General features: G+C 41.7%; 1 protein-coding gene across 3 annotated transcripts in view; it reads right to left on the reverse strand.

The window, feature by feature from the left end:
• The window catches only part of MYH11 (myosin heavy chain 11), a 97,034-nt gene that overhangs the window by 9,626 nt on the left and 61,704 nt on the right, over window positions 1-25,704 (reverse strand). For all 3 annotated transcript variants that reach the window (XM_054041174.1, XM_054041173.1, XM_054041175.1), the window contains 29 exons: window positions 23,009-23,104; window positions 21,706-21,824; window positions 21,372-21,524; window positions 19,698-19,871; window positions 19,323-19,496; window positions 18,644-18,758; window positions 17,466-17,659; window positions 16,187-16,308; window positions 15,993-16,062; window positions 15,666-15,826; window positions 14,618-14,726; window positions 13,831-13,962; window positions 12,858-13,064; window positions 12,091-12,228; window positions 10,980-11,103; window positions 10,063-10,234; window positions 8,926-9,138; window positions 8,418-8,562; window positions 8,116-8,322; window positions 7,259-7,363; window positions 7,019-7,171; window positions 6,307-6,555; window positions 5,808-6,020; window positions 4,698-4,910; window positions 3,798-3,959; window positions 2,837-2,965; window positions 1,357-1,445; window positions 862-985; window positions 421-629 (listed from right to left, as the gene is read on the reverse strand). In XM_054041174.1, the coding sequence (XP_053897149.1) occupies window positions 421-629; window positions 862-985; window positions 1,357-1,445; window positions 2,837-2,965; window positions 3,798-3,959; window positions 4,698-4,910; window positions 5,808-6,020; window positions 6,307-6,555; window positions 7,019-7,171; window positions 7,259-7,363; window positions 8,116-8,322; window positions 8,418-8,562; window positions 8,926-9,138; window positions 10,063-10,234; window positions 10,980-11,103; window positions 12,091-12,228; window positions 12,858-13,064; window positions 13,831-13,962; window positions 14,618-14,726; window positions 15,666-15,826; window positions 15,993-16,062; window positions 16,187-16,308; window positions 17,466-17,659; window positions 18,644-18,758; window positions 19,323-19,496; window positions 19,698-19,871; window positions 21,372-21,524; window positions 21,706-21,824; window positions 23,009-23,104 (4,471 nt within the window). The remainder of the gene's footprint in view (window positions 1-420; window positions 630-861; window positions 986-1,356; window positions 1,446-2,836; window positions 2,966-3,797; window positions 3,960-4,697; window positions 4,911-5,807; window positions 6,021-6,306; window positions 6,556-7,018; window positions 7,172-7,258; window positions 7,364-8,115; window positions 8,323-8,417; window positions 8,563-8,925; window positions 9,139-10,062; window positions 10,235-10,979; window positions 11,104-12,090; window positions 12,229-12,857; window positions 13,065-13,830; window positions 13,963-14,617; window positions 14,727-15,665; window positions 15,827-15,992; window positions 16,063-16,186; window positions 16,309-17,465; window positions 17,660-18,643; window positions 18,759-19,322; window positions 19,497-19,697; window positions 19,872-21,371; window positions 21,525-21,705; window positions 21,825-23,008; window positions 23,105-25,704) is intronic.

Below are 25,704 nucleotides of genomic sequence, written 5' to 3' on the forward strand. Positions count from 1 at the left end.
TCTAGAAGACTTTTCAGTAATAAATTCTTCCCAAAGCTGGCCCTGTGCAAGCTTTTGATACAAACCAGTCATTTTCCAAAGAAACACCGCTCATGTGTGTGAGACTCTTTACCAAACCTTAATGCCACTAATAGAATCCTGGAAAACCTTTAGTTTTTTTTGGTATTTCATGTATTAAAACAGGGGTAGTCAATAGGTGGACCGTGGGCCAAACCCGGACTGCCAGCCACTTTTGAAATGATAGTGAAATCTTTTTATTTACTTATTACTGTGATTATTGTTGGTTTTGTATTATTTTCTCTGAAGTCTGGACTTTGACTATACCTCGACCAAGAAATTTGGACCTTGATTACCGGTATTAGACTCACTAAATAAAAGGATGGCTTTACCAGTGAGGGATGAGTTGTAGTGTCCAAGTACCTGGATTCCTGTTCCACTTGCTCCTCCAGCTGAGCAATTTTGGCCTCCAGAGAAGCAATTGTAGCCTTAAACTTGGACTTCACAGCTCCTTCCATTTCCTGCAGTTTACCCTTCAGCTCTTTGTTCTGCCTCTCCAGCTGCTGCCGAGCACTCTCATTCTTCTGTGCCACCGTGCGCTCTGTTGCCAACTCGTTATTCAGCTGCTCTGACTGAGATATTTAGGAAGAGCACTTTAAAATCTACAGCTATTACCTTAGGCTTGGGAAAAGGGAGTTAGACCAATGTAATATAAAACAAAGTCTCTTTCTGGAAGCTCTCTGAAGGTGTGTCCAAAAACAAACACACACTTGGATGGGTACAGACAGACACACACGTTCATTAATAATACAGACATACACCCTACACCCCTCTTACTTAGAGACGCAGTCAAATGGACTGTACCTGCTGTACTGCTTTCCTGAAGCGATCACTCATTGCCTCCATGTTACTTTGTTCCTCTTCTAGCTCTTCCTCCAGTTGGGAGATTCTAGCTTCCAGACGACGTTTCTCATCCTGGAGGCTAGTCCTGTAAGTTTTAAATTTGTAAAGCATGTAGTTTTTGGTTTTGAGCAGTTGACCATGTTTTGCAACACACTGGAAGGTGCTGAAGACTTGTGGAGAATCAGGAAGTATTCTTGAAATGAGTCTACCTCTGCTGCCATCTTATTTATGTTACTAGAGACCTCACTTGCCCCTCGCTGCTAGCCTTCATATCTATGAATCACTTATAAGTAGTCCCATTGATTTTAATGAAATTAGCCACATGTTTGTAGCTAAGCATATGTGTACGCGTTGGCAAGGTTGGAGCTACATGTCACTTTTCAGGACATAAACATTGGCTACTGAGAAGTATTTAGCAAGGCTTTGGTACACTTGAAAATAATTGTCAATTCTTACCTCCCAGAAGCAGCACTTGCAAGTTCTTCAGCCAGTTCCTCTTTCTCCAGATCAGCATGTTTGCGGGCCCTTTCTGCAGCAGCCAGATCCTAGGGGGGGAAAACAGCCAGTGTATTAAAGAAATGAAGAGTGTTAAACAAAGTTCAGTCCAACCATTTAGTTCTATGGGGTGAGAGACTAATCAGCCATAATGTCTTTTTAAACCCAATCTTTGTCAGACATTTCTGTCACCAGAATATTAATTTATGATTCTGTAGTCTAGATCAGGGGTCTCAAACTCAAATGATCACGAGGGCCACATGAGGACTAGTACATTGTCCGAGGGCCGCATTACTGACACCTCCCCCTGCCACCCTTGGCCCCGCCCCCACTCCACACCTTCCATGAGGCCCTGCCCCCATTCCAACCCCTTCCCTGAAATCCCCACCCCAACTCTGCCCCCTTCCTGCCCCCAGGGAGGGCAGGAGGGGTGTGGGGTGTGGTGGGGGCTCAGGGCAGGGAGTTGGGGTGTGGGGTACAGCAGGGGGTTGGGCTGCAGGAGGGGTGCGGGGAACAGCAGGGGGTCGGGCTGCAGGAGGGGCGCGGGGCGGCAGGCTCCGGCCCGACACGCACCGGGGGCAGGGCAGGCCGCCTGCCTGCCTGTCCCCGCACCACTCCAGGAAGTGGCCAGAACCTGGGGGAGGAGGGGCACAGAGGTCTGTGTGTTGCTGTTGCTTCAGGCACCACCCCCAGCAGCTCCCATTGGCCGGAAACGGGGAACTGGGGGCGCTGCCTGAAGCAAGAGCAACACACAGAGCCCTGTGCCCCCCCTTCCCTATGTTCCGTCCACTTTCCGGAGTGGCAGGGGGCAGGGCAGGCAGGGAGCCTGCCCTTCCCCTGGTGTGCTTCGGGCTGGAGCTACTCTAGGTAAACGCTGGGGGGAGGAGGGGGCACGAGGAGCTCACGGACCGCAGAAAACAACCCCGCGGGCCGCATGCGGCCCCCGGGCCGCATGTTTGAGATCCCTGGTCTAGATTAATGGAACAAAAATATGTGTTATCCAACCCGTCAGCAGTTTTCTTGTGCTTCCAGATACAAGGATTGTATCCATTTAAAACATGATGAAAGATGTCAGGAGTACAAAATTATTGAAAAAGTCATAGGGGTTGTAACAGACAGTGCACTTTCTTTTCCAACCAGTGAAAATATCTTCTTATGGGTTAATAGTTTTAAAGGAAGCTCTTGGTACTCAGCATCTCTAAGCACTGTGGCCCATTTAAATGGAAGTCAAGCATCTAAATATCTTTGAGGATCTGGGCCTTGGTTTTTATTGAGATCCACAGAACCTGCTATAAGAGATTCTGACTGTAGCTTTCCCTGCACCACAGCCAATATCACTTTTTTTTTATTAATGATTTGGTTCTCTCAAGTACAACTGTGTTTTGTTACCGAAGATCTTGTGCAGTCTGTATTCTAGTACTCTCTAAGATTCACACTTTACCTCTTGCAGCTGCATAAGTTCTGCTTCCAGGTTCTTGGCTTTTTTCTCATTTTCTCTGGCTGTAGCAAATATCTCTTCTCTTGACGCACGGGCATCATCAAGCTCTCGTTGGAAGTCCTTCATCTGACCCTGGTTTCAGACAGTTAAAAAGAAAAGGATGGATTTGTATTTGTCAGTGGTTATCACAGTTTTGTTGAAAAGAAAGTTGGACAAAAACAAAACAAATACTAATTTCCATGTAATTACAAAACTGACCATGTGGACCCTTCTGCCACGCACTAACAGTTCCATAATGCACTTTGATCTAGTCTGCTTTGAAACAAGACTGAGTCAACAGACCCTATGGAACTTTTAGTGAACAGTTACAGCATCCACCCAGGTAGTTAGTACGCTGCAGGCTAGCGTGCTGTAGATTTATACCCCAGCTTGCTGCACGCTAACTCTCCATCTAGACAATCCCTCAGTGTGTTTAAGAGTTGGCTTGTCAAGTTGATCACTGATTGCTATATACAGCGTTTTTGAAAACTGGCTACTATTCAGGCAGGTGCAAATGTGATAGCTGTTTTTTCAAAAATACACAGTGCTATATCCATGGACTGGAGAGCCAATTTTGAGTTCTATCGCCACATCTGGCCTTTTTTGCTTCACCTCTTTGATGGAACCCTTCGGTTTTCCACAGAGATGCCAATAGCACATCAGTGCTGACCAGTTAGTTGTGGCGAGACCGTCCACTGCGAAACGTGGTTATTTTTCACTCGCTAAGCCAGCTATCTCAACGTCAGTCAAATTTCATTAACTAAACATTTTGGATCTGGGGTCTTGGTTCAAACCCCTCTCTAATGTTATCTCTATTATATCTATCTAGCATCAAGATCACAAATGACATCTAATTTCCACTTGCTGTTATACAAGTCACATCAACGGCCCAACAGAAAACTATTCAGTCTCAGGAGCCACAAACCTGTAGTTTACGAAGTTGCTTAATGGCTTCTTCCCGAGCTTTGTTAGCAGAGTCAGCCTGACCTTCCAGATCCTTAATGTCAACTTCTAATTTCTTTTTAGCTGCAGTTGCCAGGCCACGTTGCTTACGCTCATCTTCCAGTTCTGTTTCATACTCATGGAGCTAAACAATAGCAAAGAAGGTTTTGTTTAGGATTACTGGTACACTTTAGCACACTTAGACACACTTTACTTACATCCGGCTTGTGTATACTATGGTGTTCTAGGGGCTTGCCGACAGGTAATAAAAGCTCCAGTAGTTTTACAATACCACTGACTGCTGAAATAAATTCTCATTTGGCTCAAATACTGGAGTTCGGTGTGGTAAAAGACCAAAGCTTGATTCTGTCCTGAGGGATACATGTGTAGTTCAGTCGGTGAATGGAATATTTGTGTTTGTAGTCACAATATCACCTCTACCAACAGGGTCTACATTGTTTGTTTTCCCTTCCAGAATTTTTGGATCAGTTCATTGTCATTAATGATTCATCCAGGGAAGCCAGATATTATATTTGGGATCCATCTTTTACTACGTGCACTGAAAGCACGGGGAGCATTTTAGCCATTATGTCAGAGTTAATAATTCAGGTGATTTACACTAAATGGAATCTCCCTGGTAAATCACTGTCTTCTACAGTCAGATTCCTTATACTTAAATAGCCTCAAGCCATAACACTGCTATAACAGCAGCTCATTTTTTAAGCAAAGCAAAATGGTCTATATGGCTTTTATTCAGCCAAGCACAAGGAAGAAGAATGTTTGGTTCTTATTATCCTGAAGCACTTACTAATAATGGCCTGAGCCAGGGGATTTGCAATTACTTTGAGTAAGCATTTACAGTGTCACTGATAATGAATTGTACCTGTTTAAGCAGCTGTCTCCTCTTCTCCTCATTCTGTTCATCTCGAGCTTGCAAGTCTCTTTCAAACTGTCCTTTTAGGGCCTGCATGTTAACCTCCAATCTAAGCTTGGCATCTTCAGTAGCCTGTAGCTCATCCTCCAGCTCCTCTAATTGTGTCTTCATCTCCTCCACTTGTTGTTCCAGGGCACGTTTGCACTTCTCCAAATCATGGACCTTTCATGCAATGAGAAATCAATAGAATGTTTTAATTTATTGTAATCAATCTAAAAATACATATTGCTGGAATGTGATCATTCTATAGCATGGGACAAACTGGAATATATGAATTGTGGAGAGAGAATGGATTAAGTTTCAATGGATTAAGGCAAACTAGCATTTTTTGTACCCTTATAAATCTATTTTAAAAGGCAAAATTCAGCTTATTCATAGACTGAGACCCTGGATACCAAATGTTATCCCAGGATTCATTTTTAGTCTAAACACCTACAATTGTGGAAATAAACCCTTAGTGGTAGTGATGTGATCATGCTACTAGAATAAGAGATATGAAGCAATATCAAATCAAGTTAGCAGGACTTCTTTTGTTCCTTTTAATTTTTATTTCCTTCTGAAGCTCTTAGCTCACAGACACCTGTTAGAGCCATCACACTGCTTTGAATCCTGTCACAACTGAACTCTGCCAAGTCAACTGTGGAAATTTCTTTTAGCCACAGTGGTAGCTGCTGGCAAAATCAAATCCAATAAATAAATTCAGATCTGCAAACTTTACAACTTGGAAGCTGCTTACTGGGTTAGCAAATACTTCTCAATCTCTGCTTAAATTTTGTCTTCTCTCAGAAATGAGGACAAACAATCCTCTTCATGATCAATAACTTTCTGTTGATCAGTAAAGTCAAGACTAAAGAAGGCTTGTAAGCATAATTCATTGCTGAGTCTCTGATAGGACTGGATGCAGATGGAATTGCTCATGGAATTCTGCATAAAACTTCTGACGTTGAATGGATTTTATACTGTGAAGAACCCTCCACACTGAAAATGTAGATCTTTGTATTGTTAACTATTAATTTAAGTGATCATCCCTGAAATAGGGATATATATTGTAAGACTTACATTCTTGCCAACATCATCCTTGGAGCTAACTAGATCTTCCATTTCCGCTTTCAACAATTTGTTGGTTCTCTCCAGTTCTTCTTTGGCTTCCAAAGCTTCCTCAAGAGCCCGGGCCAAGGACAAAGCCTTTGTTTCTTTTTCTCTAGCTTCAGCTTCTGCTTTGTCCCTTTCGTCTGCATATTTGGAAGAGATGTTTTTCTCTTCAGCTAGCATCTATAAACCAATAACATAAAAATTCTCAGTTTGAGCACAGTAATCCTGTTAATACAGAAAGCCATTAAGTGTAGGGTTTTCTATTGCATTAGTCTTGTCAATTACTAATGACTACAGGGAAAGGTCCCTGTATATGCAGATACAAAATTAATCAAGGCATATATAATTCAACCTTAATCTTTTTTTTATAACTCTGTTAATTCCCACTCAACAACTTACTCTCTGCACCCATGACTCCCAGCAAAGTTAGGTTATAACATGAAGGGATTTAACCATAAGCTCATACCTGATCAAACTTCTTCTGCTTTTTCTCCAGGTTGGAGACCAGCTGGCGTTGGTTGTCCAAGTCCACTATCAGATCATCCAGCTCCTGCTGGAGTCGGTTCTTGGTTTTTTCCAGTTTGTCATAAGAAGCAGCTTTTTCCTCAAACTGCTGCGTGAGCCCTTCAATTTCCTTCTGGAATTTCTTTTTGCCTTCCTCCATACTCTCTATTGTGCTGGTATATTCCTGTAGCTTCTTCTTTGAGTCAGAAAGCTGAAATTTGAATTCAAGGAATGAAACAAGTCTGTATAGCAGAGGTACTCTAAGTTTGCACAACAGCGGGCTGCATATGACATCGTCCAAGGAACCCATAGGCGTGCACCTAACTCGCTCAATATGAAGCTGATGGCAGTCACTCATCTTTAACATCATGAGGCAGCCTACAGAGGCTATAGGCCCATTGCACCAGACTCCATCATGAGGCGAGTGATCTTGCCCCAAGGTGTGGCCAGTAATCCTGTGGTCACACTCTCTTCTGCATTAAGAAGAGGGTGGCTACTGGCTGCCCTGTTGAATTCCACAGGCTACAGCTGGTCTACAGGTCATACACTTGCCGCTTCTGGCCTAGTAACAATAGTTCACTGTCTAACATGTATAGGGATAACTAGAGATCTGAAATCTATGGACCTATTGTAAAGACTCAGCACTGGAGATAATGTTCTAACTGCCACTGTACCTGTATTGTCAGTGTCGAAATATGTCGCTCTAGGTTTTGTTTTGCTTCTGCTTCTTCCTCCAACTGTTCTTGCAGGTTGTTATTTTCCTCCTCCAGCTGGCGAAGCTTGGTAGTTACATTCAGTTTCTGCCGAGTTTCCTCCTGAAGCAACTCCTACAGAGATCATCATAATAGAACATGGTCATTTTTTTGTTCCTTTTTCAATATGTTTTATACATGTTATCCCAGTGGGAAGCCTACCTGCATATCCTGTAGCTGAGATCCCAAGCTTGCAACATCCTTAGTGAGTTTGATTGACTTGGTTTCTGCTTCACTGAGCAAACCGGTAACATTTTCCACTTCAACCTAAAGAAAAATCACATTGAATCTTTTCAGTCATTTTGTATAGCTTCAATCCCATCTACCCCAGCTATGTTTGAGATGGGTCCAGACTGAACTCTTGAATTGCAGTTTGTATTTGAATGCCAGGACCAGAACCTGTTCCTGTGCTTCTGGATCACTTCCAGAACCCAAGAAGAGGCCTATTTTCCAGTTCAGATATAATTCAAGATGGCAAAAATCATGTCAGAATGGTGGATATTGCCAAAGTTTTGCTAAGAGAATTTGTGAGATTTCAGTGCTGTGGAACCAATCCACAGCAAGTAAGCATATGTTTGGGGTAGAGGTTTCGGAGAATTCTGTCACAGGCAACTTTATTGAACCTCCCTTTGTCCAGTACAGCTGTAGAACAGCTCCATGCAAAAGGTGCCTTGATTTTGTGCCCCACTCCCTCTGTCACACTCCCTAGTTAAGTGGAGAGGTCTATACCCAATGGAGTGCAACTTGTTATGAAGAAATTGATTCTGAAAAGTTGGTTTTCAAATGCAAATACAAAATAAAACCATATTCTATTTCCACAGGTTTTTACTATATAACACACTAAGAAGCCCTTTATTGCTGCATTTGTGAGTTAACAGTTCTTGGGAATAGGCATTTAGTAAGAAACAAGTAATGGTTTATATTAGCAACACCATTGTGTGGCACCCAGAATACGTCAGTCACTCTATATCCAGTTGTCCCACTGAGCCTCTCAGGTCACCAAAGAAGGTATTTCTTACCTGTAACTTATGGACTTTTTCATTGAGTTCCACCCGGACGCGCTCTCCATCGGTGTATTTGGACTGTAGCTCCTGAAGCTGCACTTCCAGCTTCTTCTTTTTGTACTCCACATCTTGTTTGGCCTGATTTAGTGACTTGATTTCAGTACTCAGGTCAGCATTTTCTTTCTCTAGTGTCTGCTTGGTCTTGTCCAAGTTTACTTTGGCCTGAATGCATAAGGCAAAGAAAAATACATTGTGTAAAAGAAATCCACAATGACTAATAGATAAACCCATTTTCAGGGTAGTGGTTTTCAGTTTACCCGTTTAAATTGCTCCAGCTGTTCTGTTAGCTCTTCCACAGCTTGAGTATGCTTTTGCCTCATCTCCTGGACCTGGGCTTCATGAGTCCGAGTTTCCTCGTCCAGAGCTCTCTTCAGCACTGTGACCTCCAGTTCCCTCTTTGCTCTGGAAAGCAATACACACAAGAATGGAACAGCTAGCAGATAATCGAATCACACAGGAAACTGTGTTATTGCACATATGTGTGATGATAGTTCTAAAGTGCTACTATAAAAGTATTAGTTAATTAAGTGACTTGTCCAATCCTTCGTAGGGCAACACTGTCAGAGCCTGAATAAGAATCCAAGAGTTCCTTGCACCGGGGCTTGTGCTTAGAGCCCATGTTATTCCCTCCAGATGTGCAGATCTTTACACATCACTAGATATGTGTTATGCAATATTTTACTGAAATAGTGCTTTTTGTTTTTATGTCTTTTATAGTGATTTTTGGCTACATTTGTTTTTCTACCGTGTGCTAGGTCATTATACCTGAGTTCTTGCTGTGTAGCTGTGCTATCCAAGGTATCTTCAAGTTCTGTTTTCAGGGCCTCCAGCTCTTCACCCAGGTCTCTCTTTTGTTTTTCTGCTTTGTTTCTTGCTGCTCTCTCAGAATCCAAGTCTTCCTGGAGATCAGAGATGTGACCTTCCAGCTCACGGATTTTTTTGAGGGCATTATTCTTCTGAGCAATTTCATCTTCAAGCCTGGACAAAAAAATATGATGTGTATATATAAAAAATTTTCAAGTCTATTGAGCTGTTGAGAGCTGGTGCTATGATTTCAATCCAAATAACCTAAATGAATCCACGTTTTTTTTAATTTTACTAGGAAATGTAATTAATCCACACCAGATAATAGATAAGATAACCCCATCTTATGTTAGAATAGCTTAAACTATGTATTTAAGGGTAAGGTTTTCTGAATGACCTAAGTCTTAGTCCTTTAGAAATCCATAGGAGCTTTACCATTGACCTCAGTATCTACAGAATTAGGCCAACTCCAAGAGTTTTAGAAAATCCCATCCTAAATATACGTTTCAAGGTATGTGCTAGGTTCATCTTTTAGCTCATTGTGCAGACAGTCTTAACCAGCATGGAGAGAGAATGACAGAAGTAGATGTGATGTCCTCATCTCTTGGATGACATAGACAATTGGGATGATCACTGGTATCTGCAGAGTAAGACTTTCTCAACTGTTTGACATGTAAGAAACTGGGCCCCCAATGCAGGAAAGAGATATGGAAGGGAGGGGAGAGGAGGCTTGGGAAAATGATTGTTGCCCTGTATGGAAAGACAGTATCCCAGAGGATATTGAGGTGTGGAAGGATTTTATTGCTCAATGGGGGCTTGGTGGCCAATGACATTTCAAGCCCTGATTTCTCATGGCCTGAGGATCCTGCTTCTATTTAAGTCTATGGGAAACATGCCCCCACCCTCCCGCCCATTCATTTGAATGGTTCAGGTGCAGACTTGTAGTAATTTGCAGTGTATTTTTGTCTATAACCTGCACTTCAAAGTGCAGAGATCAGATTCAGAGCTGAACTTTCACAAAGTGTGGGTGGGGATTGGTGTGTGCATGTCCAGATCTGGAGTTTCAGCTCAGGCCCTTCTGTCGGTGGAGTTGGATACCTGGCAAGAGCGGCCTGCAGCTCTTCCTCCTTTTTGGCCAGCTGCATCTTCAGTTCGGCAATCTGCGCCTGCAGGTCTGCAATCTGCTCATGCAGATCACTGGCGTCTCCCTCCAGCTTCCTCTTCGTTTTCTCCAGTTCTTGTCTGCTCTTCTCTTCTTTCTTCAGTCGCACTGAAAAAATGGGGATTCTTGTCAGGGTAGTGAGTCAGCCCAAGGAATTCTCAAAGTGATCCTGAACATAGGTACATATACACAGAAAAGCAGTGAGGTCACTGTACTTCTCCATTTGGTTATACACTGAATACAAGTCAATTTTCTTTTTGTAGTGAAGGGCTAGTGACTTGCAACTAGCACACGAACTTTACTTTCTGTCCATCCATAAATCAGAACTCTCTGCTCCCCAGTATTCCGAAGCACTACTTTTTGCCATATTTTCTTTCTTGTGCTGACTCTAACAAAATAGGGACCTCTGTTTTGCTTATGCATTATTCCCATCCCATCGTTTTTGTAGGTTGGGTTCATTCTCCAAGACACACAGATGAAACTGTTCATCTCTTTTACCTTTGGCTGACTTAATGATTTTAAAAAAATGATTTGTAATAAATGAAAGCCTGGGTTTCTCATAAATACATAGTTCTAACTGGCCCCAGAATACTGAATCTGGCAAATACCATTTGAAATTAAAAGTGAAAAACAAACATACAAAGCAATTAAAATTACATTTCTGCCTACTTGGAAAGAGCCCCCCAGGGCTGTCATTAAAAATAAATTTTATTTGGTAATTACTACAGAATTTCATGTTCCGGCATTTCAGAAAACCTAGATGGTAAATGTATTGTCTCTATTTTTTTAAAGGTCTTTTAAAAATACAACTCAAATAAGCAATTGATATAAAACCACCTTTGGTTTACAATACCTTCCAGTTCTGAAATCATTGATTCATGTTTGTTTTTCAGCTTTGTAAGGTTTTTGGCTTTTTCTTCTTCTTCTGCAAGATTTGTTGTTAAATCACTTATTCTCTCTTCAAGGAGTTTTCTTTCCTTAAGAAAAAAAAGTTTCCATTTACAGATAGAACATATATTATTTGTGCCCATGAAATGCCAATGTACACACTAAAAAATAAATCAGATCTTTTTAAATGCGACATTTCCTGACCGTATCATGTAGCACTTTGATTATAGAGGAGATCGAAAGTGGTGGATGCTTTCTATGAGATCAACTAGACTATTAGATTCTTTATACCCACTCTATGCTAGCAAGTACTTGGGCACCGATTCAGGAAAGTATTTTAACACATGCATACTTCAAGTGCATTTCTGAATCATGGCCTTAGAGTTTATGGGTGAAATTCCTTCTGTCCAGAGGACCAGCACAAGGCCTATGCATAATTAAAGCCCTCAAAATAGGAGGTAAGTTGTGCATGAAGTGATGGGCTTCTGCACGAGGTGACCCTACATACTTAGCTTGATGCATAAGAAGTTATACCAGTTATCCCAGATTGGGAGGAACACACAGATATCCTTTAGCAAATGTTATTGTACAGCTGTCTTTTATCTCTTAGTATTCAGTTGTTTTAGAAAGCAAGTGGTATGGACATCCATGGAGATGGCATCAAGACATAGCAGTAATATAGTTAAACAACAGTTAGATGATTACGTACAATTTTACAAGTTAAAAGGAATTAGTGAGTTTTGTGCATAGGGGGAGCTGTCTGCTCTTTCTAGGAGCTAAAGGGGAATGTTTCCACTGATCTTGCTTAACTGCTATGGGGATTTTTGCTTGGAGATATTTTTGCCATTAGAGGACTCAAAAGGCCAACAACATTTAGATTTTTAATAAGATTTTAAATTGTCTAGGATAAACATGGCAACGTTGTCACCAGCCCATTCCAGACACAAAGGGCTTATTGCCTGCTAGCTATGTGACTATGAAGTGCTAAGTTATTGTTACCATCGTAGCTGAAGAGGAGATCTTTTCATCTTACATTGATTTTGCGCTAAGTAGAAAACTGGGCCCATGACACTGACCTTGGTCAGCTTGTTGTTCTGATCGTCCATTACGAGAATGTCGTCTTCCATTTTCTTTATCTTGGCCTCTGCTGTTACTTTCTCAAGTTGTAGTTTTTGCCTTGCAGCTTCTTCTTCTTCCAGCTGGTCCTCAAGGTCCTTTTTGGTGGGGAAAAAAGCCCCAAAAAACATGAATTCTAGAATGAATGTACTACAAGGCCTATTTTAGGCCTGCCCAAACCTATGTGGGCATATTAAAAGCTTTTCTAGTTTTAAGAAATGGGTGACCCATAAGGGTCTTGGCAATACAGAAGGAAAGATTTAGTAATCTAGCCATTTAGAAAAGAAACTCTTTAAATATTTTAAACTGGGATGGGGAAGAATATGCCTGTCTACTATAAAGAATTACATGGAGGGGAAAACAGCAGAGAAGCATTCCTACTACTGTGTAGCACACGGGTTCTCAAACTGGGAGTTGTGACCCCTTAGGGGGCCATGAGGTTATTACATGGGAGGTCACGAGCTGTCAGCCTCTACCCCAAACCCCTCTCCGCCTCCAGCATTTATAATAGTGTTAAATATAAAAAAGGTTTTTTAATTTATAAGGGGGGGGTCGCACTCAGAGGCTTGCTGTGTGAAGGGGGTCACCAATACAAACGTTTGAGAACCACTGGTGTAGCATATACATATTCCACAAAGTACTATATAGCAGCTACTGTCATATGATCAGTAGTTGCCAATTTTGTCAGCGAGGTGCAATTGTATGAGCTGTACATAGGTTACCGTACCAGCATTTGTTGTTGCATCTTTTTCTTCTCTGTTTGCAACTGATGACTGCGGTCCTCCTCCTCTTCAATCCGGGCCTCCATTTCATGCAAGATCTCCTCCAGCTCTTGCTTCTTAGCAGCTAGGCGGACTCTCATCTCTTCAGCTTCAGCATACAGTTCGGTCTCGGCCTGAAGCTGTTCCTGAAGGAGATTCTTTTCTTCACACAGCTATGCAGATAAATGGATATGCATTTAAAACTTAGCTCACAAGTTACCCAGTGCTGCTTTCTTTAAGAAATATGTGGACAAATTGGAGAGACTGTCCAGAGGAGAGCAACTAGAGTAATAAGTTTAGAAAACCTGACCTATGAGGAAAGGTTAAAAAAACTGGGCTTGTTCACTCTTGAGAAAAGAAGACTGAGTGGCGACGTGTTAAGTCAAATATGTTACAGACTGTTATAAAGAGGACTATGACCTATTGTTTTCCATGTCCACCGAAGGTAGGACAAGAAGTAATCAGTTTAATTTGCATCAAGAGATATTTAGATTAGATATTAGGAAAAGCTTTATAAGTGTAGTTAAACTCTGGAATAGGTTTTCAAGGTAAATTGTGAAATCCTCATCATTAGAGCTTTTTAAGAACAGTTTAGACAAATGCTTATCAGGGATGGTCTAGGTTTACTTGGTCCTGTCTCAGTGCAGGAGGCTGAACTAGATGATCTTGTGAGCTCCTCTCCACCCCTACATTTCTATGATTCCAAGGATCTCCTAGACTGCCACTGAATACAGATTAGTACACTGATAGGAGGTCTAGGGGTCCAGGCTCTTGAAGTCTGGCAGTGGACTGCAGTGTGCTTTGGTTCAGGCCCATTGATGTTAAGAGATCAGAAGCATAAGGAGAATAGACCCTTTTGCTGGTATTTTGTAACATTTAATAAGCTTCTAAAAATAAAATAATTGATAAAGTTTCCAGTGGTCCACAACTGTATGTCACCTGATTGTGTTTCAGCTCCAATTCCTTTAATTCACTCTCTGCTTTTTGTTGTCTTTCCTTCGTTCTCTGTAGCTCCTCATCTTTGGCCTGCATTTCTTCCTCTTGGCGGGTGACTTGTAAGAGTGGTTTCACCTGAAAAACCAAGTATGAATGTTGCTTTTCAGCATTTACTTTAGTGAATGCAATATTTATCAAGATGCCAGACTGACAGCCCTATGGACGAACTTTTGTATTATGAAGGTAGTGGAGCAATACAGCAAAGTCAGTTCCAGTACAAGCTTCCCCACACCACTGAGCTTCAGCAACGCTCTTGAAAGGCCACTTCTCTGTTAAAAAGGCTATTTCATTCTTTGGGTCATGTCAGTCCTTTGATTCTCTGATGAGACTTATCATGAAACGGGACAATTCGAACAAGATGTGATGGGGAGTTGTGATGCAGGGCACCTCTTCACTAACTCATTTCAACGTCTGATATGAAATTAAAGATCTAAACACGCTAATTCTTCTTGTGTGAATCCTTTTCAGGGGCTTATTTTCTTTTCATCATCTGAATAAAGACAGAATGACCCATACTTTTAATAACATTCCAGAGATATGTTCAAAACCTTTCTGACAATGAGCCTAATCTTAAACCGTCTGAAATCAGTAACTTTTACTGATTACAGCGGACTTGGGAGCAGGCCCTATAGGTCAGTAAAAGTCCTTCCTCCTAACTTGACTTAGAATCCTAGACAATCTCTCTCATTTGGAAGGCTGAAGAGAAATTCACTGAATGACAGTCACTTACTTTAGTGAACAGTCTCCACCATTGCCAGTTCCTTAGCTTCAGGTAAGCAGAACAGTTTCTCTGAATGACCTTCATTGCTGTTAACTGCTGCTGTCTCTTGGCAAAGGCCCTATAATTAAATACAAAGCAACTTCCTTCAAATAATCTGATAACAGTGAGCACAAGTTGTCTGCATAATACATTTCAAACAAAACAACGCTGGTGCACAAATCTGTGTGAAAGTTTGAGATGTCTGGTGCAAACTCTCACTTTAAAAGTGTCTCATTATTTGTGGTACCTGTAGAAAGGTGGTAATTTTGTCTGTCTTTTCAGTATTTTATTCTGCTGTTTTTAGAATGGCTTAATTGTAGAGATGGGATCAAACCACAAAATCCAAATCTGAGTATGGACATCTCCAGAATCCTGGATATGCAGGCACTCGGATCTAGGCTTTTTATTCTGGCCCATCATTCTTTAATCATACCATATTTAAAGTTGTTCGTTCAGAAGTCTGAGGGCCTTGATGGCAGGGCCCAAGGAAAAAGCCTTTATTGTTAATATTTAAAAAATGGGCTTTTACCTCTTAGAGTGCTTAGTTGGTTTAAAATTATTTGGGGGTATGGTCAGGTGACTCAAGTGTCCAGTGCTTTAGGTCCAAGCTCTGTATCAATGGGGTTTAATGCTTTACAAATGGCATCAGCTTTATTATTTATATTTATTATTTGTATTGTGGTAGCATCTAGCATTCCTAGTCATGGACCAGAACCCTGTTGTGCCAGGGGCCATACAAATAAAGAACAAAAAGACAATCCTTGCAGTTTACAGTCTAAGTAGTTGAAGGACTTCTATTCTATGTAATTGATCTTATTAGATTCTTAAGGGGAAGGAGTATGTCTTCTTATATACATGTACTGCACCTGACAACTTTTGCATTACAGTGGCACCCAAAATGTCACAATAACCATAAACCTCATTAAAAAAAAAAAGCATCAAGTTGCAATGCAGATAACTACACTCCGTGATCTACATCACCATAGACTTTATTGTGTTTCTGACAACGCAGTCTTACTTTCTTGCCAGGTAGCCTCGACTTTGAGCCTGGAAAGCAATAATGACATCTGTGATTTTCAAGTCTCTTTCTTCTTCCAGATGAGCCAGGACACCAGTTCTGAAGAAGATTTTACTTTGTCCAATCCTGTACAAGTTGGGATCAAGTTCTAATGCTTTGATCTATTGGGAGGGAAACAAGGATATTTTGTGGACTCTGTCATTACAGTTCAATCTTAAATACTTTTCATTGGAATGGTTTTTACACTGTTTGCAGAAAAATTAACCATTTCCATGTAAAATGTATGTTCCTGACTTTATTATTTTTGGTTGAAAACATTCTGCTCACCATCAGTATACAAGCCTGTTTCCCATCCATAAATCCTTTCGGAATAGCATTTGCAGCAAGAATTTCATATCTGTAAGCAGAAATGGCATAGAAAAGGAAAACCGATTATTTAGCACAGACGTAATCTTAGTTTCAGCACAGATGAATGTGTATTACAACACTCCAAATCATATTGTACTAGAGCAGTGTCCTACCGCTGGCGGAATTCCTGGAAGACAATTCTGTTGGGGAATCCTTGCCGGCAGATACGAATCCCTTCCAAGACACCATTGCATCGTAACTGCTCCAGCACTAAATGAGCATCAAGTTTGCCAGCCTATGGAATAAAGACATTTTCAGTTTCAGCATATAAAATAAATGAGGAAGGAAGATAGAAGTTTGGAAAGTGTATTACTGGCACAGCATTATAATGGAAGATATGACCTATGAGGAAAGGTTAAAAAAATTGGGCATGTTTAGTCTCGAGAAAAGAAGATTGAGGGGGGAACTGGTAACAGTTTTCAGATATGCTAAGGGCTGTTATAAAGAGGATGGGGATCAGTTGTTCTCTGCGTCCCTGAAGGTAGGACAAGAAGTAATCGGCTATATCTGTAGCAAGGGAGATTTAGGTAAAACTTTCTAACTACAAAGGTATGTAAGCTCTGGACTAGACTTCCAAGGGAGGTTGTAGAATCCCCATCATGGGAGGTTTTAAGAACATGTTGGACACACACCTGTCAAGGATGGTCTAAGTTTACTTGGTCCTGCCTCAGCATCGGGGACTGGGCTTGCTCACCTCTCAGGGTCCCTTCCAGCCATACATTTTTATATTTCTATAATACTGTCGTCTGCAACACTGTTCTCCAGCTAGTGGGTCATGATCTACCAATGGGTCATGGGAAGGTTGTACATGGATTGTGGGCCTGCTGTGGAGGTCTCAAGGGGGCAGGTTTGCAGAGCAACCCTGCCCCACACTCACCCCACAGTGGTGGCTCCTGTCCCGGGGGCTGGGCCTGGCTCCCTTGTCTAGGTGTTGTGACCTGTCATTGCAATCCAGTGCACCAGTTCACAGTGCCACTCACTCAAATTTGGCCTGGCTGCGCCCCTGTCATGATGGAGGGGTGACCAGGCCAAATCTGAGTGGTTCTGTGACCCTGTGCTCCAGGCTGCAATGCCACTCACTCAAATGAGGTCTGACTTGCCCTCTGTCATGACATTAGGGGCAGCTGGGCCAAACCTGGGTGCTGCTGTGATCCCATGTGCCAGGTAACAATGCTCAGAGCCATGCCAACACCAGGGACAGGAGCTGCCATTTTGGGGTGAGTATGGGGTAGCTTCCTCTCCAACCCATCCCCACTCCTGGAGCCTCCCCTCTGCATTAGGCTGGGATAGGATTTCCTTAGTAAAAAGTCTGGGAATCAGTGGAGTCTACAGTATACTGTTCTAGTTACTAGAACTTGACAAGAATAATGAAACCTGAGCATTTGAACGTACCCTTTTTTCATGATTTGGAATGATACAACGGACAAAGTTTGGATTTGTGTTCCTTAGGGTAGTCATCAGCTTGGTCAGTTGCTCCTTATAGAGTTGCCCAACAGTACGGAACATGCCCTTCTTGGTTTTTGAAGCACTAGGGAGTGAACTTTCAGTCATCTTTGCCATCTGGTCCAGCCCCACTATGCGGTCCACTGAAACATAAAAGCCAGGGTGAATGGAACCTCTCAGACAGACGGTCTTCAAAGTTCATTGCTTCTGGCATAATTGCACATCTTATTAAAATCTAGTATAATCTAACCGTATATTGTGGTACTATATAAAAGTTTAGTAGCAAGAGTCATAGATATAGGCAAGATTAAATATCTTGTAAGGCTTACCACTTCTGTGTCAATGCTGAAAATACAACTTGTTAGGGACTGATGACTGAATACAGTGCTGTTGAATGCATGGCTATTAATATAGAACACTTAGCCCTTATATATGGGTTTACATCTACCCTACAAACATTATGCTTGCCTCACAACACCCCTACATGGGTAGAATTATCAAGCAGGTTAGAACTGGGAAAACTACCCACCACCACCTCCTGATTCCCACCCCAGTGTTGCACACACTGGACCACATTCCCTTCTGGGTCATTTCCCCTGATTATCTCAATGTTTGGGTTATCCTCCAAGTCCTTTGGAAAAATGAGGGTTCTGCTGTTTATATTGTACATACGTTTGTACAGCTCCTTGTGATTCTTTTAGATTAAAAGTGCTATGTAATAGAATATCATACTCAAAGGGGCCAGTGAAATTACACCTCCTTAGCAATGCCCATGGGGCACTCATTTGAGATGTGGGAGTGAGATATGGATTGTACATGATCATTCTTCAGAAGTAAAATCAATATAAGCTGCTCAATGTTACATGTTCAATAGCAGATACATGCTGAATCTTCATTTTCATGATCTTTTTGGATGGCATTTTTAAGTAAGTAATTGATTTGATGGAGCTTAAGCCATACATGCTATCTCTGAGGAGTACAGTTTAAGGATTTAATAAGTTTAGGGGAAAGGATTTTAATGCCTTGTACCTAACACTGATAAGGGACAGAAAGCAATCAGAATAGGTCCTAAAGGATGATTGACAGCTCTTTACACAACATTACAAGCTTAGCGTTCAGATTCATACCATCTTTCCAAAGGTCTGCCACAAATTTGTCTGAAGACTGATTCAGCAGAGAAGTCACATTGTCATTTAGTGGATCCATGTTCTTCGTTAGCCAGGCACTTGCACTGTAGTCAACCTTTAGAAAATATCACTCATGTAAAAATCTGTTCTCAGTCAGGAATTTTGATAGTGAGGACCCTGATCCTGACTGGGAACTCTGGGCACGATAACAATCCAAATAATAACAATAATGTGAAATGCCCTGTGTAGATAGGATTTGCTCACATGGATTAAGGTTGGTACATGCGTGGCTCTTAAAGGTTAATGCACTCATATTTTGGGGGCCCAATCCTCCTGTCATATCCACATCAGTGGACTCCTGCTATCTTTGTGAATTTGTTTGGAGACTCCAAAGTAGTGGCATTTTTGAGAAACACTTAGCTTTGGACCAACTCTGCTCAAATTGAAATCAATGGATTTCACCAGGGATGGACTTCAATGGGAGCAAAATTAGATCAGTTCTGAGTGCTTTCTGTATGTTACAGAATGAAAGCACTTTTTATTCCAGCAAACTAAGTCACTCTCAGTACTTTGATTCTATTTCTTGGCACTCTCTCACACTTTGGCTGTATATTTCACTGTTTGGGCATCAAAGAGTTACAAGTTTTGTATAGTAAGAGAGCTTAGTCCTGTCCAATACCCTTCCTGCATAGTGGATTATGGAGAACTCAGTTTTGTCTTTGAGTTGTTTAGGCTTCTGGAACTTGGCATGACTGCCTTGTTCTTGACACAGTTTCTCTACAAAAGATGTGTCTGTAGCTTTGGGGAACCAGCACTCTTCATCCAGGAGAGCCAGGACACCGGGTGGGTTGTTCTGCAACATAAGCAGTAGACACATCAGTCATATGCAATGAAAGAAAATCACCTTCAATTTCCTCTAGGTTATTATTAATCATACTCTGAAACAATGGAGCCAAAAAGTCTAAGGTTACACAAAGCCCCTGTTGGACTGAGATATAAGCATCCCTTATCCAACCTACACCATGTTGTCCCACCTAAAGACATGTAATCTTACCGGTCTTTCAATTAGCTCAATGCAAGGTTGCAGATCAAGGCCAAAGTCAATGAAATTCCATTCAATGCCCTCACGCTGGTACTCCTCCTGCTCCAGTATGAACATTGTGTGGTTGAACAGCTGCTGAAGTTTTTCGTTTGTGTAATTGATACACAATTGCTCAAAAGAATTGACCTGAAAATGGGATGAAAGAACTGAATTATTATATTTAAAAATAAATGTACAAGAAAAATTTGAATAGTAAGATAACATTTTGTATCTTCTAGTTCTTTTATTAGCAATAATCATTACATTATAAGGGAGTAGATTTTACTATCCTAACTTTGGCTTTACATGAACATTTACATTAAACTCTTACACATTAAGTTAACCAGCTATAGTTAAAAGCAACAGAGAGTCCTGTGGCACCTTTAAGACTAACAGATATATTGGAGCATAAGCTTTCGTGGGTGAATACCCATTTCGTCAGACGCATGTAATGGAAATTTCCAGAGGCAGGTATAAATATGCAGGCAAGAATCAGTCAGGAGATAACGAGGTTAGTTCAATCGGAGGGTGAGGTCCTCTGCTAGCAGTTGAGGTGTGAACACCAAGGGAGGAGAAACTGCTTCTGTAGTTGGCTAGCCATTCACAGTCTTTGTTTAATCCTGATCTGATGGTGTCAAATTTGCAAATGAACTGAAGCTCAGCAGTTTCTCTTTGGAGTCTGGTCCTGAAGTTTTTTTGCTGTAAGATGGCTACCTTTACATCTGCTATTGTGTGGCCAGGGAGGTTGAAGTGTTCTCCTACGGGTTTTTGTATATTGCCATTCCTGATATCTAACTTGTGTCCATTTATCCTTTTACGTAGTGACTGTCCAGTTTGGCCAATGTACATAGCAGACGGGCATTGTTGGCACATGATGGCATACATAACATTGGCGGACATGCAGGTGAATGAACCGGTGATGTTGTAGCTGATCTGGTTAGGTCCTGTGATGGTGTTGCTGGTGTAGATATGTGGGCAGAGTTGGCATCGAGGTTTGTTGCATGAATTGGTTCCTGAGTTAGAGTTGTTACGGTGCGGTGTGTGGTTGCTGGTGAGAATATGCTTAATGTTGGTGGGTTGTCTGTGAGCGAGGACTGGCCTGCCTCCCAAGGTCTGTGAAAGCGAGGGATCATTGTCCAGGATGGGTTGTAGATCACTGTTGATGTGTTGGAGAGGTTTAAGCTGAGGACTGTAGGTGATGGCCAGTGGAGTTCTGTTGGTCTATAGTTAAGTTTGTTTTCTCAACTCAGTGTAATTCTCAATAGTTTTATGTAGGTGCCTCTTGATCACTGAAGTAGTACGAGTTTATAATCCAATTATTGCATTTCTTAAATTTCCGAGTACCCAACCTGCCTCTTTACAAACGTCACAGAACAATGTTCAGTATATTCCCACCCCACACAGGTCTAGTGCGCTGCTTAAGGCCCCAGTCCTCCACTGAGGATGGAGCAGGTTGATCCCTGCATCCATACAGAGCCCTTTGGTGCTGTGCAGTTGCAGACGATCTGCCCGCCTGGTTCTCAGAGCAGGATCAGGGTTTAAGACTTTTAGAAAAAGACAGATAATGAGACTGACTAAAACGAAAGAGTGAAATACACAAGTGGGAAGTTAAAATGTTCAGATCATCTTATGCCAAATGGTACATACCTCAAAAATCTCAAATCCAGCGATATCAAGGATCCCCAGGAAAGACGCTCCTTGTCTTTTTGTTTTATCCAGAGCTTTGTTCACACGACTAAGAATCCAACGGAACAGACGTTCATATGTTGCTTTGGCTAAAGCCTCTATCGCAAAGTCTGCCTATTAAAGCAGGGCAGGGAAGAAGATATGAAATGAATGAACAAATCAAAATCAGAACCTATCTTCTATATAGAACAGTAATGGGGTGCAGGGGATAGGTTTGCCCATTCCCCCCCCCCCCCACACACACCGATTTTTAAAGAAGAAAGTTAGCAGAGTTAAGGAGATCACAAATTGATACCTGCTCTTTGGTCTGGGCTTTCTGAACAACATCTCGTCCAACTTTGATCCGTGGTGTCAGGATTGCCCTTGTGAAATCTGTCACGTTAATACCCATCAGGTGACACACTTTCTGTGCAGCTTTAATCAAGAGAACAAAATTCTATTTCACACTGGATTTTCTCATGGTAGATCAATAAATGTCTATGCTAGGAGTATGTCTAATGATGAACCCATTATCCCTCCATTCCATTAAAATATCTTCCTCATGCATATGCAAAAGAGACTCCACAAGGGTCATTCACAACACCAGCAGCATATGCATTGTTCAGCCACCTAGGGACTCAAGATCACCAGATACAATGCATGTTAATTTTGTTGAAAAAGAGATTCTGCACTTTAAATTAATAGTTGCAGCATCAGTGGAAATCAACAATGAAAATGAGAAAACTGGTACAAATTACAATTTACTTAACAGTCTGTGATGGGGTGTGTTTCCACACTGGCAGTGAAATGATTAATAGGAGTCAGAGAGCAATTGGCACCCCTGGTTGCACCTGGAGGGTGGGTCAGGCCCAATTAAAGTCAAGATCCAGCTAGGGAGGAGCTGGGTGGTTACTATAAAAGAGAAGAAGCCCAAGGCTAGAAAGGAGGCTGGAGGAAGGACACTGGAAAGACAGGGGAGTGGTGCAAGTTGCTATGATGGTCCCTGAAAGAGAGTAGGAATTAGACTTCTGGGGAGGAAGCCCTGGGAGGTGTTGCTCATTACAAGAGCTGGAAGGAACATTGTAGAGCCTAGAGAGGATAAAAGGAGCCTAGAGACGGACCAAGGTAGGAAAGCCAAGGAAGCCAGGGGTCTAAAGGAGCAGAACTTGACTGCTCACTGCAGTGGTACTAAGCTGTAGAGGGAGGGCCTAGGCACTCCTACCAGTGACTGGGGAAAGGTGGTGTGAACCACCCTCCCAGACACACACATCCTTGAGACAAGGGGCAAGAGCTATGGAGAGCCTTGAGACAAGGGGAGTGAAGACCACAGGGCCCAGAGTTGCGGGTCAGACACCTGATGTAAGGTCACTAGACAATTGTTTTGTGGGATTCTCTGTTACCCTGGAAAGAGTCAGACTGAATGTGACCTGGCTGGCGGGGTGAGTGGTGAGAAGAGGCAGGGCTGGAGTCAGCAGAGGTTTCTGGATGAAGTGAGCCTGCTACACTACATTATGCCACACTCTGAGGGTGTGCACAAGCAGTGACTCCACCTTTGACACAGACATTTTATTATGCTATTCATGGTTTTCAATTTAAATTTTGAAGAGATAAAATTATACCAGTGTCATCTGGCATAGAAGCTTGATCAGTATTTCTCTCCTTCTTGAAGATAATATTACCCAGCTGTAGGACAGATGAAACAACCTTCAGCATCGCTGTAAAATAAATTAAAGAGTAAAATGTCAGGAATTCTATCAATAGAAATAATAGGCATATAATCCAAAATGACTGTCCCCTAAACAGCTATTTTATAGTGTAGACCATATCTTAAGAGAGTGTCTCTCATGGGTTTACCTCCCCTTCCATTTATGATGATCAGGGCCATCTCCCTGCCTTGGTGACTGCGATGCACCAGGAGCAACTAAAGCAATTGCTTACACAGGGAAGTCATGTTAGAAAAGCAGGTGGTGTATCTGTAGCTCACTTTGAATACAGTTTAATAGCTGGATATAAGAAGAGCAGCCAGCACCATGTCAGGTATTCACGACCACCACTTAGTGCTCTGAGGACTGTTGATAGTTCATGGACCATAGGTTGGGAACTACGGTGCTGTAGAATGTTATTTTATAGTAATTGTCTTAAGATACTTCTAAGAGAAAAAGGATTTGTTAACTTATCAGTTCCATGGAATTAAAGTGAAGCACACGTATAAGTCTTGCAAGATTGGTGCCTAAGTATTTAGTATACAAAACATCTGATTAAAGTGCAATTCCAAAAGTGTGCATTAACATAACACTGCATCGCCTTAGATGTTAAAATACATTGTCACTTTACAAACCAGATTGTCTTTCAGGGGTTAATTCTTCTTTTGCTAGACTCCTAGACTTGTACAAGCAGAGAATGATGCTTCAGCAGGTTCATATTTTGGGGGTCCAAGTGTGGGGGATTAAGGGATCAATACAAAGAATTACTATTGATGCCAGTGAGAGGTGCAGGCATCATCTCCTCCTGCATGCCTTGATGGGAGACAAGACCTGCCACCTTTACTAAAATAGACACTTTTGAATCCAATCGGGAGAGGTGCTAAATTGCTGCTATGCAGGGTTTAGCACCCTCAGTTCCTAATGAAATCGGTGGGAGCTGATGGAGTTCTCAGCACCTCACAGGCTCAGTTTTGATCGATATAGTCAGTAATAAGATCTCCATTGTCCTGGCCACCAGGTGTCACTTCAGGTATGAAGACTAACACAACCTGGGGAGGAAAGGGGAAGCGGGGAGGGGGAGAAGCACACATACAATGTCATGACAGTTAAAACCACAAACTGACAGTTAAGAGGGTTCTTCTATGTCTGCATTTGTGTACATTTTCAAGATAATTTAGGCTGGTTGTTCATTTCCCTCTGTCCTGAACCTGCAGATAATACTAGTATTAACTGCTCCAGGCAGGCCCAATTCCTTCAAATTTAAGTCATAATATTTTGCAACTTTTTTTTTAGTCATCTTTGTTGGAAAGTGCCTAAAAACTAGCTTTAAATGGTCATTAGTAGTGGTCATGTGTGGAGTTCTGCCAGCTTGGATGCTTAAAAGTCTATCCTTTAATAGCCATGTTTTACCTTTCAAGGCCCAATTTTTAAAATACTACTGGATGTTGACAACTATATTGATGGTTTGGCGTTCAAATGGGTTCGGAATGCATGTAATGTTCTCTCACCAAGCAGCTCTCATGGGATTTGTCACTTCTGACACTGATGAAAAAAACCTTTGTAATTCGTCACTTACACAGACAGCAAAAAATGTAATTTCAGGTGATCCACACTTAAGATACGTATGCACTACATATCTGTGTTTGTTCTATGCATTATATTTTGTATATAATCTAATACAATTTATTTTCTCATTCTAATGTACATAGTAACTCTTCTCATCTTATAACTTATTCCATTTTCAGTAATGGAACTCTTGCCAGTTTAATCATATTCCGGGTGGGATTTTCAAAGATGTTCAGTTTAGCCATTATTTCAGTGGGGACAGAATTAGGCCAATGCTAAGTGTTTTTGAAAACCTCCACCCTAGAACAACATATACATAGCAATTTCTATTTTTGTCAATCTTTTCAAAGATATAATCAATTAGGCCTCCTTGCATAGCAAAGCCAACATTCACCCTAGACTTCCGGCTGCATCATCCTTCCCCCTTTCTTTTTGTATGAAATGGTTAGAGAGCTGAGGTGAGGCTGATAATGGCTATTTGCCAGGGTTCTATTGGCCTCGCTGTCCCCAAACCCCATGGATCACCAGCCAGACTGACACATAGAGAAGCGGTCTCCTGGTTTTTTAGGGGTTTTCCTCAAGCATTGGCAGTATGAGCAATTTAATCACCTGGCTGTTAGCTGCTGACCAGTGCTTGTGTTATATCATCTCCTACAGAGATTTTGTGGGGCGTTAATGCTGGTCCAGTACCACTAACTAATTCTGCTTTGCATGCTACATGGCCCACAATGGAGAAGAGAGCATGCTATGTAGTACAGCTGTTCTCCAACATTGTCTCTTATCCATCTGCTTATATCTCCCTTGATCATACAGTGTTAAGTTCCCATGTTATTCTTGCAGATGGAACAGAGGCAACTGTATGTCTGGGAAGATTTCCTCTGTGGGAAAACCCTGGATCCCTTTCCATGGGAGTTGTGTGGTTTTATTCACCTCCTCAGCATGCAGTAGAAGGGAACATAGAGTGGCATTAGTCCTTCGAGCACAAGCACACTTTGAAGGGAGACAGGTATTACCCCATTTGACAGATGGTGAATCTGAGGCCTGGT

Source organism: Malaclemys terrapin, chromosome 10 (assembly GCF_027887155.1).
Source record: "Malaclemys terrapin pileata isolate rMalTer1 chromosome 10, rMalTer1.hap1, whole genome shotgun sequence".
NCBI classification, from domain to species: domain Eukaryota; kingdom Metazoa; phylum Chordata; order Testudines; family Emydidae; genus Malaclemys; species Malaclemys terrapin.